Source organism: Theropithecus gelada, chromosome 4 (assembly GCF_003255815.1).
Source record: "Theropithecus gelada isolate Dixy chromosome 4, Tgel_1.0, whole genome shotgun sequence".
In the NCBI taxonomy this organism is placed as follows: Eukaryota; Metazoa; Chordata; class Mammalia; order Primates; family Cercopithecidae; genus Theropithecus; species Theropithecus gelada.
In genome coordinates this window covers 40473135-40487989 of record NC_037671.1, presented here as the reverse complement: position 1 = coordinate 40487989, position 14855 = coordinate 40473135, and the positions used below count along the sequence as shown (strand labels likewise).

Here is a 14855-nt window from a genome sequence, read left to right as displayed (position 1 = left end):
TGGGCAGGGCAGGATCCCGACTTGCGGCAGCTCCAGGGCCGCGTGCTGACCCTTCACTCATGGGCCTTTTCCTCTTCTCTCCCAGGTGTTCCACTGTGTCCACTTTGAGTGTCCAGAGCAGCAGAGCAGCCAGAAGGAGGAAAATAGCGAGGAATCGGGGACAGGGGACACCAGTCTGGCCGGTCAGCAGCTCGACTCCCATGCCCTGCGGGCGCCCAGTGGCAGCTCACTACCCTCCAGCCCAGGCTCCAACTCACGCTCCCCCAACCGGCAGCACCAATAAAGGAGGCAGCGGGCCTGGTGTGACTGGTGGGCTTGGGCAACGGCAGGAAACGGTCTCCTCCCTGAGCAGGGGTCTTTGTTGACTGCCCCCGCCCCTGCCCCTTTCCAGCGAGGAGCTGCGAAAGCAGACACCGAACAGGTTTCCTCCCAAGGACAGAAAGGGGCTGCTTTGTTCTTCTCAATTTGTCCAAATCAGGCTGGTCTCGAGGGGGAGAAAATGGGTCTTCAATCTTCATCAAGTCCGCCATTCACACCCTACCTCTCTCATCTAGCCCAGGCGCAGGGAACAGGAGGGCCATAGACAGGCCCGTGTTGGAATACAGAAATGGCACACAAACGCTCAGGCGGAGGAGAAAGCATCGGGCCTCTGCTGCCTGGAGGTGCCCTTTAGGAACGGGCTTCCTCAGAGTGCTCGTTCTGCTGGAAAACATTGCCCTGGCAACTAAATGATTTTGTTTTTCTCTTAGTTATTCTCCATTCAGTGAATCATACGTGTTCCAGATCTATTTGAAATGCTCAAGCAGCAAATCACTAGTTTTAATCCCTTTTGATGCTATAATTTTCCTTCCTTGATTTTGAACGGTTCAGCCTGGGGGAACAGAGGCCCGTCATGCATGTCTCCTAAATGAGACACGGATGTGGCTCATCCTGGCACTTGGGCCACAGAGGAAGTTCCGCAAATGCACACGAGCAAATCAACCTGTGGACACTGGAGTTAATAGTCACTCGTGTGGCTGAGTTATTCACCTGTCATTCCTGACACGGATCCAGCCTTTAAGCTTGGGAGGCTGACAAGGAAATAGTTACTATGTCCGCTGCTAATTCACTATTCAGAAGTCTATGTAGATAAACATATACCGAGTTCTGGCATGGCCAGACCTGCCGGGGACTGCCATGGCTTAGCCACCCCTCCAGTTGTGTTTAGTGGAGCATTGGAGAGGCAGCCACCTGCCCATCAGCGTCGGGAACGCAGATTTGGGACTCCGTGCTTCCCCCACCCCGCAGTACTCAACTGGGGATTGAAAAATAGCAGTTCTAAGAAGCTTTTCTCCTAATCCTCATCGAAAGGGCCTCATTTGATGATGGTGGTTTGATCTGGCTCCGTCTCTTACTTAGTGATTTCCATTCCAGTGCTGCCTGCCCTGGGTAACTGCACACATCATTGCCTGCGCCTCTGCTGTCCCCAGAGCTCCGGCCTCTGTCGCCATCAGCATCAGCCTGGGAGTCTCCCCAGGACGGCATGGCACACGGGCAGCACCGCGGTCCCTGGGTCCTTGGCGCCAACCTGCAACCCTGATCAGAGGAGGGTGAGGGCGTGGGAGTTTCCTTTCAGTGTGTCAAAGACATATCAGCTGCACTCCAAAAAGAGCCAACGGGTCAGCTGCTTCCTCCTAGTTTAACTTGGTTTTGAGTTAATTGTCCACATGGAAATAGTAGGGTAGCATCAAATTGCATGATTAAATTGGAAGACTGTCTTGCCGTGTGAACACAGGACAGCAGACATCAGAGGGCCACTGGGTCAGGGCGGACACGTTCCTGGGGAGAAGCCAGGCTCTGCCGCTCTCCGTCCTCCTCAGTGGCTCCGGCTGCAGGGCTGAGCTGCTTCCTATGCCCTCAGCTCTGCTCTCTGCCACTCCCTGTTGTGTGGGTGAGCGGAACACCCCTGGGGTGCCAGGCATTTCCTAATGGGAGGAGGCTCCTGTAAGGAACAGTGGGCGCCCACTCCCAGTGGGGGCGCTGGCTGTCAGCCCCCAGCCCCAGGTTGCCAATTAGCCAGAGAGCTCCTGCGCACTCAGCACTTCCTTCCCAGTGTGTTTTCTACCCAGATGGGGACAGAGGAGCCAGATCAGTCATATCAAGGGCAGAGTTCAAACATTTTGAAAGAACCATTCACATGCTTCCTTTTAAACATGGGCATCGCCTGTCCAGAGGCTCCTGGCCTGGAGCAGCGTGCTGCTGACCTTGGGAAGAGAGGGTGGGCTGTTGGGGGGCTGGAGGAGCTACCCAGCCCTGCATCTGCAACCCTCCAGTCCCCTGCCCGCAGAGCACGCAGAGCCCTCCTGTGCTCCGGGAACTAGATAGCAGCTTGGCAGCTCGGCCTCGCGTCGGAAAAGGAACACGCTTCAAAGCCTCGGCCCTAGACCCACATCTGCAGCTCCCTGGCCTGTGGCAGTTCTTTCCTTTGGGGCATGCCCTTCCAGATCTCTGTCCTTCCTGCTTCCAGCACTTTAAAGATGCCCCTTATCATCAGATAAAGAGAAGTCAGGGGAAGATGGGGCAGCACTAACAGCTGATGTCACTGGTGAGGACTGAGGGCAAAGTCTCATTCCCCCACAGCCGCGCTGCCAGCTCACCTCCCCTCACTTTGCCGGGAGCCTGCCCTGGACTCCGGAAGGACACCGGGCTGGGGTCCACCTCCTTTCCCAGGCTGGAGGGGTACTGCCCTTCCCCAGGGGGCCTTCTGAATGGGGCAGGAACTCTTCTCGTGTGTTCAGCTGGGTCTGGAGGCCAAGTCAAGGTGTGTCACACCACACACCAGGGCAAGGCGCTCATCTCCAGGGAACAGGGACACGTGAGCAGCTACCAGCAAGTCCCCAGGCAGCCTGCAGGTCCCCCGAGCCTGCAGTTCCCCAGAGCCTGGCTGGTCCCCGGAGCCTGCAGTTCCCCAGAGCCTGGCTGGTCCTGCAGAGCACTTCTCCCCTGGGCCACCTGGACCAAAGCGACCTAAAAACTTGAAGCTAAAAGCAAGTGCAGATGATAGGATGGGCTGGCACGTGGCTGGGAGGGTTCCTGGGCACCACAGAGCCCTCAGCCCAGCAGAGAGTGGAGGCTGAGTCCGTGGGAAGCGGGACTTGTGAAGGAGACATGGCCAAGCCCCTGGTCGGGGAGACAGGCTCCCCCATGCCCGGGCCAGCCCCAGAGGCAACAAGCCAACATGAGGAGGGGTGGCAGGTGAGGCTGACGGGTGGGTGCCTGTGGCCCGGGCCTATGAGGGCAATGGTCCTCAGTAACCAACAGAAAGGACACAAGGGCGTCGTGGTCACCACCACCCAGGCAAAGAAATGGGAGGTGGCCAGCACCCCACCCTTCACTTTTCATCATCATTTTTTTTTTTTTTTTTTTTTTTTGAGAGTAGAAAGGCAACTTCATTGGAGCTTTTGGGGGAAAAAGCCTTCAAAGTCACCTTCCAGCAGCTCTGGGGAGGGTCACTTGGGGTGGACTGAGAGTGTCGGGCGGGTAGGGCGTGTGCCGCGCAGCAGCTGTGTCCCTGCGGCCAGCACCCAGCAGGGCAGTGTCACAGGAGCCGCTGCAAGCACTTTGGACTTGAAGCAGCTCTGAACGGCCCCCCGCCCCCCGTCTCTCCCTCACACGTTTTGCCATTTTCTCAGTGCTTTTTCTGCTTTCATTCTTTTGATTTTAGTTAGAAGCGCGAGCCATGATGGATGTGGGACTCTTCTCAATTGCTCTTTAAATTGTCACTTTTTAAACCTTATTAAATGAAGTGTCGATTCCTGACAAATACATTAAAAGTGCTTTATTCCTAGAAGAGTTGGGAAAAGAAATTATTTTCAGCAAGGGTAGGATGTGTTTGTTAGACTGATTCCTTGGCAAAAAAGAGAAAAAAAGCTTTTGAATTGTGCAAAAAATTGCCCAGTAGTTATGCTGTCGCCCCAGTTGTCAAACTGCTGTGCAGACGGCTCCAGCCCAGTCAACTTCACCTTCTTTTTAATTTAGAAGATAACAAAATTGTAATCACTTATCCTTTCCAGAGCCAAGGGGGAAAAGGAAGGTATAATCTACAATAAAAAGCGAGCGTTCTGTGTACTGAGGCCACTTGGTAATAAAGAGACAGAGCGTCCCCCTCACAGACTTCAATTAAGAACCTCCCTTTGGACAGGGAAGAAAGGTGTCAAAAGAGGAAAAGAAAATTAAATTCGCCTCCTTCCAGGAGTTTTTCCTCATTAGAGCTTGCTTGTCAGTGTTATTATTTTAATCTTGCCTTCTGTGTGGTGACCAGCTCCTCCGAGCGACGCCCAGCTCGGGCGCGGGCCGGGCCGGGCGGGTCTGCAGCGATGCCGCCGCAGAGGTGGGCATGCTCCATTTATTTTGGCAACTGCAGCCATTGATTCTGCATGTTTATCCTGACAACAGCCCCAGCAGGAGTTCAGTTAGGAATGTAAAATGCAGTTCATGGTTCTGTGCCACCGTGGCTTTTATTATTATTATATTAAATTAGAAGTTGTCCCAGTGCCTGGTGTTTGCTCAGTTTCCAGAAGAGAGGGAAGGGAAAGGTTGAAAGGACATGCAGGACAACTGGAATGCCCCATCTCTCTCGCTGACACGGACCCAGTCGTACCTGCGGCTGGACGGGATCTGGAGGCCCTGGTCATTTGCAGAGTGAATGGTGAAGCGGGCAGAAAAGGTTTGCTTGGAGGAAAGACCAGTTGCAGAGGCAAGGCAGAGAGAGAACGGGTGGAGGCAGCAGGTCTGTCTTTGTGGTAGGTCTCTGGCTTCCAGCAGGGAGGAGGGAGGAGGCTATGCCCTTCCTGGCTCTTGGCTACACCACTGAGGACGCTCCGAGGGACAGCATGCTTACCCAGCCTTTGCACAGTGCCGGCCCCAGGCTTCCACGGCCCTCCAGCTAGGACTTTGTGCTGGGCTCATGCAGAGGCAGGGAACAGGTGCACGGAAGAGCCCCCCACACCCTCCCCAACACACCCTTGTTTGAAAATCACTGTTCTCTTTACTCACTTAAAAAAGTGTACAGGGAACACCTGTTCCTGGCATAATGCTCCAGCCTCGCAGAAGGGGCCAGGTGCCCCTCATCTGGCTCTGGCTGCTTCCGACCTGGCCCCACGTCATCCTTCACTTCCTCTGTGACCACCACTGGTCACGGTGCTCCCTGGCCCGGCCTCCGACTCACCCAGCACCCTGGCCTCTCCCACGTCAGTCTGCTGCACCCAGCGAGCTTCCAGTCACAAGCCAGGCTGAACGGCCGTCCTGCCCTGTTGGCTTGGTGTCTCCTTTTTTTTAAAGAACAGAAATATTCCCCAAGAGGCCTCATGGCCTAAAGACTCACAATTATCCACCTGTAATTTATGATAAATGTCTGGGAGCATTTACCATTTGCATCGTGAGTATTTACAGCCCTGAGTGGGGAGGGTGGAGGAGGCCCTGCAGCCAGGGGCCACACACCTGTCCCCACTAGTGTCCCCTGCTTGACAGAGCCCCCTCAGCCTCCCCAAGGCTGTCACTGCAGCTCTGACAGCTGAGAAGTGCCACCTTTGAAAGCCAGCGAACAGTCGCCCGCTAGGGGGAAGGCACCGAAGCAGAGGCCCTGGCCCTGGCACAGAGGAGGCATCGCAAGGCGGGACGTGGGCCGAAGGGGCTGAGCAGCCTTCAGGGCAGGGACTGGGCCCTGCGTCACTGGAGACGTTGATATTAGTCCATCCGTCTGCTGCCAAATTGTCTGCTCCCCACCACGTCAGCCCCAGGGGTTTATGTCCCAGGAAGGCGAGGGTGCCCATCTGAGCGGAATGGGGAGGGGACAGCACCAGCTGGTCTCCCTCAGGGCCTTTGCCTCCCAGTGCTGCCCTGATGGCTGCTCCTGCACCACAGCCCCTGATGGCTGCTGCTAGTCCTAAATTCCTGGGTTTACTCCCAGCCCACATCTCCCACCCGGGCCTGAGGGTGCGGCCAGTGCCCTAGTCCTAACCACTACCGGAGTCATTCTGAGACCTGCTGGAGGCCATGGGGTCTTCCCAGGCCCCTTAATCAGCTGCTTCTGGGATCAGCAGGGCAGGGCGCTGCCAGTAAGGACTGCGGGGAGCACAGCCCAGCCGCCCAGGCTGGGGGAAACTGGGGCAGAGCTTCCAGGTCTGTGGGGCGTGACCTCTCCCTAAGGCACTTGAGGCCTTGGGGCGCCCTCCACAGTGACCTTCAGAGAGGCTGCACCGGCTCGGAAGAACAGCGAGAAACCTCCCCGTCACACTCTCCCTGGTCCTTGTGTCCCTGAGCCCACCCCTTCCCAACCCCCAGTGCCTGGAGAATCGAGAGACTGGCCGGGCAGCCTCTGGAGGGGCTCCAGGAGGCCAGGGGTCCTCAGGGCTAGGCCTGGAGCTCGGCCCAAAGCTGCTTTTGTGAAGCCTGTCTCAAATCCGGATTCAGCAGAGGACAAAAACCTCCCAGCCTTTGGGGTTTCCGGGCCTGTAAAGATGCGTGTGCCTCCCAGGCCACGCTGACGCAAGGGCAGGGACCAGGCCAGGCCTGGGTTGGGGATGGCTCTGCAACCCCAGAAGCTTCACCCAAAACTCCAAAGACGCCCAAAAGGCTGTGCTGCTGTGTGGAATGTGTATTATTTGTGAGCACGATGCGGCTTCTTCCTCATTTTGCAGAGCAACCTAAGTGGGCAGATGTACAAACCATGTGTGTTCGAAACCCCCGAGTCGGTGTGTGTGAGAATGCAGGTTTTCTCTTAGAAATAAAGTGGTGATTTGTGCTGTGTTCGAGTCGTCACTCTGCAGCAACCCCTCTCGGCACCCAGGGACAAGCAGGGGGCCCAGGCCGGGGTCAGCCCTTCTGCCCCAGTGCCCTCATGTCTTGCTGCTTCTACCTGACGAACCCATGAGTATTTGGTAGCAACTTCCCCCATTTGTCTTGCTGCCCAGGGGAGACACGGGGAAGGGAACCAGTGAGCCAGGAGGCGGCCCCTTACAGGTGCTGCCGCTCTCCCTGGCCCCAACCCTGCGTCCTGGGTGTGTGAACGCTGTGGGCCCTGCCGTCTGGGATCCAGTGCCCTCTCCTCTGTGGCCCCACAACTGGGCCTGAGTCTCCAGCAACTCTGCTGGTGCATGTGGGGCCTGAGACTCCACGCCCTGAACACGAGGGACCCCAGCCACCCGGGGCCCGAGACTCCACGCGCTGAACGCGAGGGACCCCAGCCACCCGGGCCCTTGGCCTCCTCCTGAGCTGTTGTCATGTGGAAACCAGGCAGGGGTCTGCTCCTCTCAGTGAAATTTCTTCTTGGAACCTAAACTAGGGACTCTCCATGTTTTTAGTTAACTTCCACCTTGTGACTTTAGCTGAGCACTGGGGCTCCAAGTCAGGCGCTCCATTTCCAAATGATGCAGGCATCCTCCTGGGAGCACACCCTCCTAGCTTCGATCTTCCAGAACTGACAACTTGTTGCCAATAACTGGCTGACGTGAGTGTTGAACAAGACAAAACCCAATCCAGAGAGCACTGGGCTTTGTCCTGCCACCGCACCCGCCAGGCCCCAGGTCACAGACACCCAGCCTCCCAAGTGCTGGGGATGGAGCAGGGAGGCTGCCCCTCCTGCCCTCCCTCACCTTCCAAGGAGCAGACAGCAGCGTCAGTGTGAATGTGGCTCAGCCCATGTGCAGAGGGAGAGGATGCCTGGCTGGGCGTGCAGGCTGAAGTCCGTGGCCCACGGAGGCTTCCAGAGAAGGTGACAGCTGAGTAAAGCCCTGAGGGGTGGAGACAAGAGCCGTGGCCCTCTGGGAGAGACTTCCAGGACGGGGGCCAGGGGAAGAAGGCTCGATGCCTCCTGGCTGGTGTGGGGGAGGAGGGGCAGGGGTGGCGGGCCAGGGTTAGGGGGTGAGGAGGCCTCATGGATCCTTGTGGAATGTCAGGCTTGTCTCTGAGGTGGGAACCAGTGGGAAGTGCTGAGCAGAGGAGGCCCTAATCAGTTTCACCCTGGGACAGGCTCACCAGCCACTGCCTGGAGAGTGCACTGGGGCCGGCGGGGGTGGGGAGGGTGGAGCATGGCGGCAGTGGGCTGTGAGCAGGGGAGGTGGAGGGTTCCGCTGTGCGGGGTCCCCGCAGGACTGCTGCACGCACAGCCTGAGAGAAGAAGCAGAGGCAAGGCTGACCCCCAGATGGGACTGCCCTTTCCGGACTTGCAAGGCTGCGAAGGAGCCGCTTGGAGGTGGTCGGTTTTGGACATGCTGGGTTTACCAGAGAGCAAGGAGGCCAGGGAGCCTGACTTAGAAACCCCAAACACAGACCCCAACAAGCAGCTAAAGAAAATGACACAAATTAAAGTTCACACTAGTCTGTTGGTGATGGAAAAACAGCAACTTCCTCACATTATCCCAAGCCAGAGGATCATGCCTTGTCTTCAGACATCAGCAGGGTAAAACCATGTTAACACTGGGAGTCCCAGTTTGTAGGACTCATTAAGATTTTATTATTTGGACTCCAGAACGAGTCAGGATGACCTGATAATTTTGGTTTGCCTCAGGGTGTAATGTGTTTCTGTTTCATTCGATTACTAGAACAGTAGTTCTCAAACTCTGTGGTGGGTGAGAACTTGACCAAGTGACATGTGTTCACCGCCCGCCCTGACAGGTTCTGATTCAGGGGGGCTGCTGTGGACCCAGGGGTCACATTCTTAAGTGCCCTCCTTGGTTCTGATTCTGACAACCCACCCAGTGCTTCTTAGGACAGCTGGACTAGATGCGCAGTCAGCAGCGAGGACCCTGAGTCCGGGGATGGGTGAGGTCCCAGCTAGCGGGAGGGGTTGGGGGTCACCGGCATCTCCGGTGTTTAGAACCAACAGCCTAGAGGAGGGGACCAGGCAGAGGGGCTGGTCGTAGGTTGAGTCCTGGGCAGCCAAGCAGCTGGAGCCTGGGGAGGCGAAAGGGGACAGCAAAGGAGGCCGAGGGCTCCGAGGCTGTCCCTGCAGCTGGCAATGCAGCCCAAGGCAGGGCCGGCTCAAGCAAGAGGAGGCTGAGGGCTGGCCAGGCCCACAGGCAGCATCCGGCTCTGGTGGGTCCTCACGTGGTTTTTGGCGTCGCCCACATTTGGGACCGTCCCTGAGGCTCACTGTGAGCTCCTGTGTGGGCTCTGGGACCCCATTTTCCTTTTCTGATGTTTACAAGCCTTCCAACACACTGGTCTTTCATTTTGGTAGGGACTGACGACAGACTCTAAAGACACCCTTTGCCCACCTCTAGAGTCTTAGCATTTCTTCCATTGACAGGATTTCCCCCCAGCGCCCTGTAGCCACCCTGCGTCTCCCACACCAGGATTCACTGGCCCAGGACGTGGAAGGATAGACTCTTCTGAAGCGGCTCCACATTTCATTGTCTCCTCACCTAGCTGAGACCTCAAAACTTCCAGAACATTCTACTTGTTTCACCTAGTTTAATTTTAAAGATCTTGGACTTCGAATTCCAGGTGGCAGACTGCCAGTTTGGAGGGCAAGTTGACAGTCTTGACTAAAATGGAATGTGTGCAAAAGGTAAGATGAGCATGTTACACCCCCTTCTCCCCATCATAAGCAATGACCAAAAAGACCAATCGTTTAAAACAAAACAAAACAAAAACAGAATGGAAAACAAGAAGGTGCCAGCAGCTCAGGAAATGGTGGAAGCCAAGAAACAGAGGGTGACCCAAAACCCCAGGCAGGCTGGACTGGACGTTTCCATATCGAACCCAGCACGCAACAGACAGATGACACAGTGCTCCTCGGACCCACGAGCAATTCAGAGAGGCCGCGCCTCCGCCAGGGCAGGCCCCACCTGCTCCAGGACAAAGAACGCCGTGGGGCTTCCTTCCTTCCCTGCACCTGCTCAGCAGTCTTTGTTTTCTCGTCTGTCCAATGGAGCTAACAGTAACACCTTTTGGGACTGTGAGGATTAAATGAGCCTGGGGCGGGCGTTGGGGGAGGTGGTGAGTGTGTGTGTGTGTGTGTGTGTGTGTGTGTGTGAGAGAGAGAGAGAGAGAGCGAGAGAGAGAAAGAGAGAGAGAGACGCCAGCCGTTCTGATGATAACATTCTCTGGGTCTACACCAGTGGCCCTTTCTGCCCGCATTTTTATTACAACATAGTCCTAACACTGCATTTCACCGTCAGGCGCCTCCGTCCACTCCACTCCTGGGCATTCCTCCCGGCTGATTCGCCTGTCTTATCTGGGTCCCCTTTGGAAATGTGGGCTCCTCAGAGTATCTGGAGTCACCTCTAGAGGCCTGGTCCTTTGGGAGTGGGCAGGGCCCTGGGGAACCCTGCTGGCCTCCGGAAGCTGTTGGGGAGATACCCAGAGAAGCCTGACGGGCAGCAGCGCTGGGTACAGGGCGACAGGCCTGAGCCAGGAGGCCCTACCATGGGACCACAAGCGCCCATCCCAACCGATGACACTGCAGATGTGACCAAGGGCCAAGGGCACAGGTCAGATGCCCTGAGGTGGGCAGGGGCAGCTCAGGAGCCTGCAGGGGTTGGGGGGACAGAAACGCAAGAGGGAAGTGGCGGCCCAGCCACTCCTGACAGCTGGGCCAGTGGGAGCGAGGCACAGACGTGGTGAGACGTCTGCTGTATTTGTGCCGTTCCGGTGATGCCCTGACGACCGCCTGTCACCACGGCCCTCCTGGGGCAGCAGATCACTAAGAGACAAGGACACAAGAAGTAGGGGGCTGCTGCTCCTGGCAAACCCGAGCTTCCCCTCACAGCTGCTGGAGGCCAGAGGTGTGCCCCAGGGCCCCGCCTGGAGGGAGGTGCCCAGGAGCCTATGAAAAGCACCAAACACCCACAGAAGACAATGACACCACGTGGGGCCAAGCCCGATGTCCTCCGTCACACACCATCGCCCAGCTTCCGTGGGCTCTGCAAATTTAAGGGGAAAAAAATGGGAAGCCATTTCTGAGAAAATCCACCCAGGACTCGCTCCATCTGCACACCGGGGCGCTCCAGTTGGAGAATGAGTGTCGCAAGCTTCCAGATTCAGGCTTTCGTGCCTTTGTGCGGCAGGGCAGCTGCGAGGCTGCATTAGGGTGTGGCTTTGATCCAGCTGCACCCTGGAACTGCCTGCAGAGCTTTGTAAGAACCCACCCCTGACTGGCCACCCCTGAGACTGACTTGGTCTTGGTCTGGGGTGGATCCGGACACGGAAATCTTTAAAAACTCCGCAGGTGATTCTGAAGGCAGTCATGGCCGAGAGCCACCAGGCAAGGGTCTGAGATTGTGGAACCTTCCACATTCCCCAGCTGGGGAACGAGAGGCCGGGAGCCCCGTTAGAGCTCTGCCAGCCTGGGAGAGGCTGAGCTGGCCCAGAACCGCATCCTGACTCCAAGCCCGGGGCTCCCTTCCCTGCTGCCAGAGCTGACCAAGTGGAGAGGGAGCCGCGGAGCCTGGAAAAGGCAGGTCTTCCTTTGAGGGCCTCATGGAAGGTGCCAGAACCCTCCCTCCTCCTGGCGTCCATTGCCCTATCTGCACTTCCTGCCTTGAGTCCACCAGGACTGCTGATGTCACACACTTTGTCCCTGCTCATGGCAGGCCCCCCAGGAGGGCCTTCTCCCCGATCCGGTCCCCACACAGCTCTCTAGTCCCATCCTCACCTGGCACAGCCACCCGGGAGGCCCAGCAACACCCTCTGGAACCTGGCTGACTGCGCCCACTCTCCACCCATGACCGCCGTGGGGCCGAGAGCTCCCTGCAAGTCCTCTTGACATCGCAGAACCACCCTGCAGGACTTGGTGGCCTAAAACAACATTTGTTTTGCTGAGGAACCTGTAGTTTGGCCAGGGCTTGGCAGGGGCGGCTCCTATCTGCTCTGCTTGGCACCACCAGGTCAGCCCAAAGGCTGGGGTGGGTCATCTGGAGCCTTGCTCACTGGCCACGGGTACGGCTGGTGCACGGCTGGGCACCTGAGCACCACTGCCTCCGTCTGGTTTCGCCACATGGCCTCTTCAGCATGGAGGCTTCAAAGGAGCAATATTTTTTTTCTTTAATTGAGGTGAAATTCACAGAACGTAAAATTCACCATTTAAAATGAACAATTCGGTGGCATTTGGCACATCATGGTGTTGCACAACCACCACTTCCAGAACATTCTCATCACCACGTTCCTCACCCCAGAAGGGAACCCCACACCCATTGGGCAGTTGCTCTTAACCTCTCCTCCGCCAGCTCCTGGTGCCAGCCCACCTGCTGTCTGTCCCTGCGGCGCTGGGGGACACGTTCGCCTTCACGGCTGGCTCCTTTCCCTTTGCACAACGCTTCTGAGGTTCCCGGGCTGCCGCTCGGGTCAGCACTTTCCTTCGTTCACGGCTGAACTGCAGGACTGCGCCAGGCTTTGTGGATCCCTCCACCCCGTGACGGACACTTGTGTTGTTTCTACTTTGGACTGTCATGAACGGGGCTGCCTGCAACCTGGGGGCGTGTGTGCGTCCCGCTCTCAGCTCTCTCGAGTGTGTGCCGAGCAGTGGCATTGCTGGGTCCCGTGGTAACTCCCTGTTGGATTTTTTGACAAGCTGGCAGAGGGTCTACCACGGCGGCCGCACCGTTCCACATTCCCGCCAGCGACACACAAGCGTCCCAGCCTCTCCACATCCTCGCTGTCACTTTCCGCTCTTTGGTTATCACCAACCTACTCATGTGAATGGCCAGACTTCTTGCGCGTCAGCCCGTGTTCCCAAGGCTCATGTCGCCTGAGAGCGCCAGGTGGGCCTTCTCAAGCCACTTTCAGATGTGGCCTCATGGCCAGGAAGGTCACCTCCACCACATGCGCTCCTGCCCACGTCCAAGGGGAGAAGCTCCGCTTTTCCACAGGAGGAGCGCCAGAGAATTGAGGGGAAAAACGTTTAACAATCACGACATCTCCACGTTTCTCATTCGCTCTCTCAGACCAGTGCCACTCAGCGTGTCATCTCAGGACAAGATAAGGAGCTTATACCAGAAGAGACATCAGCACCTGCCCCTGCGCCAGGACAGTCTTGTCAGCTGACCCAACCGCGCTGCCTCTCAGTCAGGGTCCTGGGACACAGCGGAAGACCTGTGCCCCGTGCTCTGAGCCTCCCCCAGGTTACACAGGGCCGGAAGGTTATACAGTTTGGGAGCCCCCCTTTAAGAAAAAGAGTAAAAATTCAGACTCCCAAATTAGGTACAAAATGGGAAAAGAATTCACAACAAATTACACGTTTTAAAGTCGACAAATCCCTAGATGTCTGCAGTTCACCCTCACTGGTGGTGACACATCTGTCACACTTTGTTCCTACATTGCCTGGCTGTGTCCTCTTTCATCACCCCTTCCCGTGATAATGATCTTGCAGTATCATGTAGGAATAGAAAAGCCCCTCAATCTTTCCTCGAGTGTGGTTGATCTCTGTTTTGAATTATTGCTACTTTAGAAAAGTCTCTTTCATCTTCACAACTCTTATTGGCACAGTCATGGAAATGTTTAGAACTGTAGTCAAGTGTGGGGGAACTGTTCTCAAGTTTCTTTCATGTCTGAGCTGTAAGATTCTAGAACACGCCCAGCGTTCCTAAACTCATCTTTAATGCTCTGACAGGAGTGTGGTGCGCTTCTGACTGTGCAGCATCGTCGAGCGTGTTCCTGACAAGAGCGAACGTCTGTATCGAGCAGGTACTGATGAGAATCAAGTCTTCCTGGTTTACGTTCACACACCTGCTGGCGGGAAGAATTGTCCACAGACTTCCGGCTCCAACATATCAAGCCTCATCTCTCCTCCACAATCTGTACTCCCTGTTCCAGGTCCCGAAGGACACGTTCCTAGCACAATACAACCGCGGCCTTGCTCCTTCTGGTTACGACACCAGGTGTCAGGCAGTGGACAAGAAGCATGTTCTTGAAGCCAGCCCTAACCCAGGATGACTGGCAATGACCTACTAAATGCAGAAGTGACTGTGAACCGCACAAGTGTATCCCACTAACCTCAAACGAATCGTGTCCCTAACTCTGCTTACCCTTAGCCAGATCCCAAAAGTACCATGTGGCCTCGACATCACCCAACAGAAGAGGAAGTATGAAGGAAGGGAAGTTAGAATGGAAGGAGGGAACAGTTTTAACCAACTGCAGTTCAAGTCTCTCACTTCTGCAAATTTTATAAAATCTTGGGAACATGCAAACACACTGCCGAGGCCCAATCGCGAGTGAGGGGCCTCAAGCTAAGGCTTTGTCTCCCGGTAAATCCACGCCAGTGCCCCACCAAACTGTTGCTACCCCCTCACCCAACCTCACTCACTCCTTGCGACCCTGCTCCGTATGTCCCTGAGAACACAGAGCAGAAGGATCCCACTCCCGCTTGCTGGCCCTGTGCCCACATCTGCCACCCTGCGCTCTACACCCCATCATGGCATCGATCCCAAATTTCCCCCTCGCTACGGGATCATTCCAACAGCATCAAAACATGCAGCGACTTCTCCTTATTCAAAAATAAACTCCCTCGCCCCCACATCCACTCTCCTGCCCGTTTGCTTCCATTGTAGCAAAACTGCTTAAAGAAGAGGTCCAGCTGGGCGGCCTTCCCAGTCTCCCTCCCCAGGAATCGGTCCCCAGCGCCGGGACGGTTGGGGCCTGGGCAGCAGCTCACGGAAGTGGCCACTCCCTGCTCCTCAAAGTGCTCCTTTCCCCGCCTGGCTTCTGGGACTTCCGTCTTTCTGTCTCTTCCTGCTTTGCTGGCAGCTCCTTCTCGGTCCCCTCTGCAGGTTCTTCCAGCTCCCTGGATGGCGTCCCCAGGCACAGCCTCCATCCGTCTCTTCTACATTTACACTCCCTTCTTTGGTGTCCTTGGCCCAGCTTGTGGCTTTAAATACTAG

At 56.3% G+C, this 14855-nt stretch overlaps 1 protein-coding gene across 2 annotated transcripts in view; it reads left to right on the top strand.

Annotated features, from left to right (window-relative positions):
• BTBD9 (BTB domain containing 9) overlaps positions 1-2567 on the top strand; it is a 484930-nt gene extending 482363 nt beyond the window's left edge. For both annotated transcript variants that reach the window (XM_025383785.1, XM_025383786.1), the window contains one exon: positions 86-2567. In XM_025383785.1, coding sequence (XP_025239570.1) covers positions 86-283 — 198 coding nt within the window. In that variant the 3' untranslated portion in view covers positions 284-2567. The remainder of the gene's footprint in view (positions 1-85) is intronic.
• The last annotated feature ends 12288 nt before the right edge of the window (positions 2568-14855 follow it).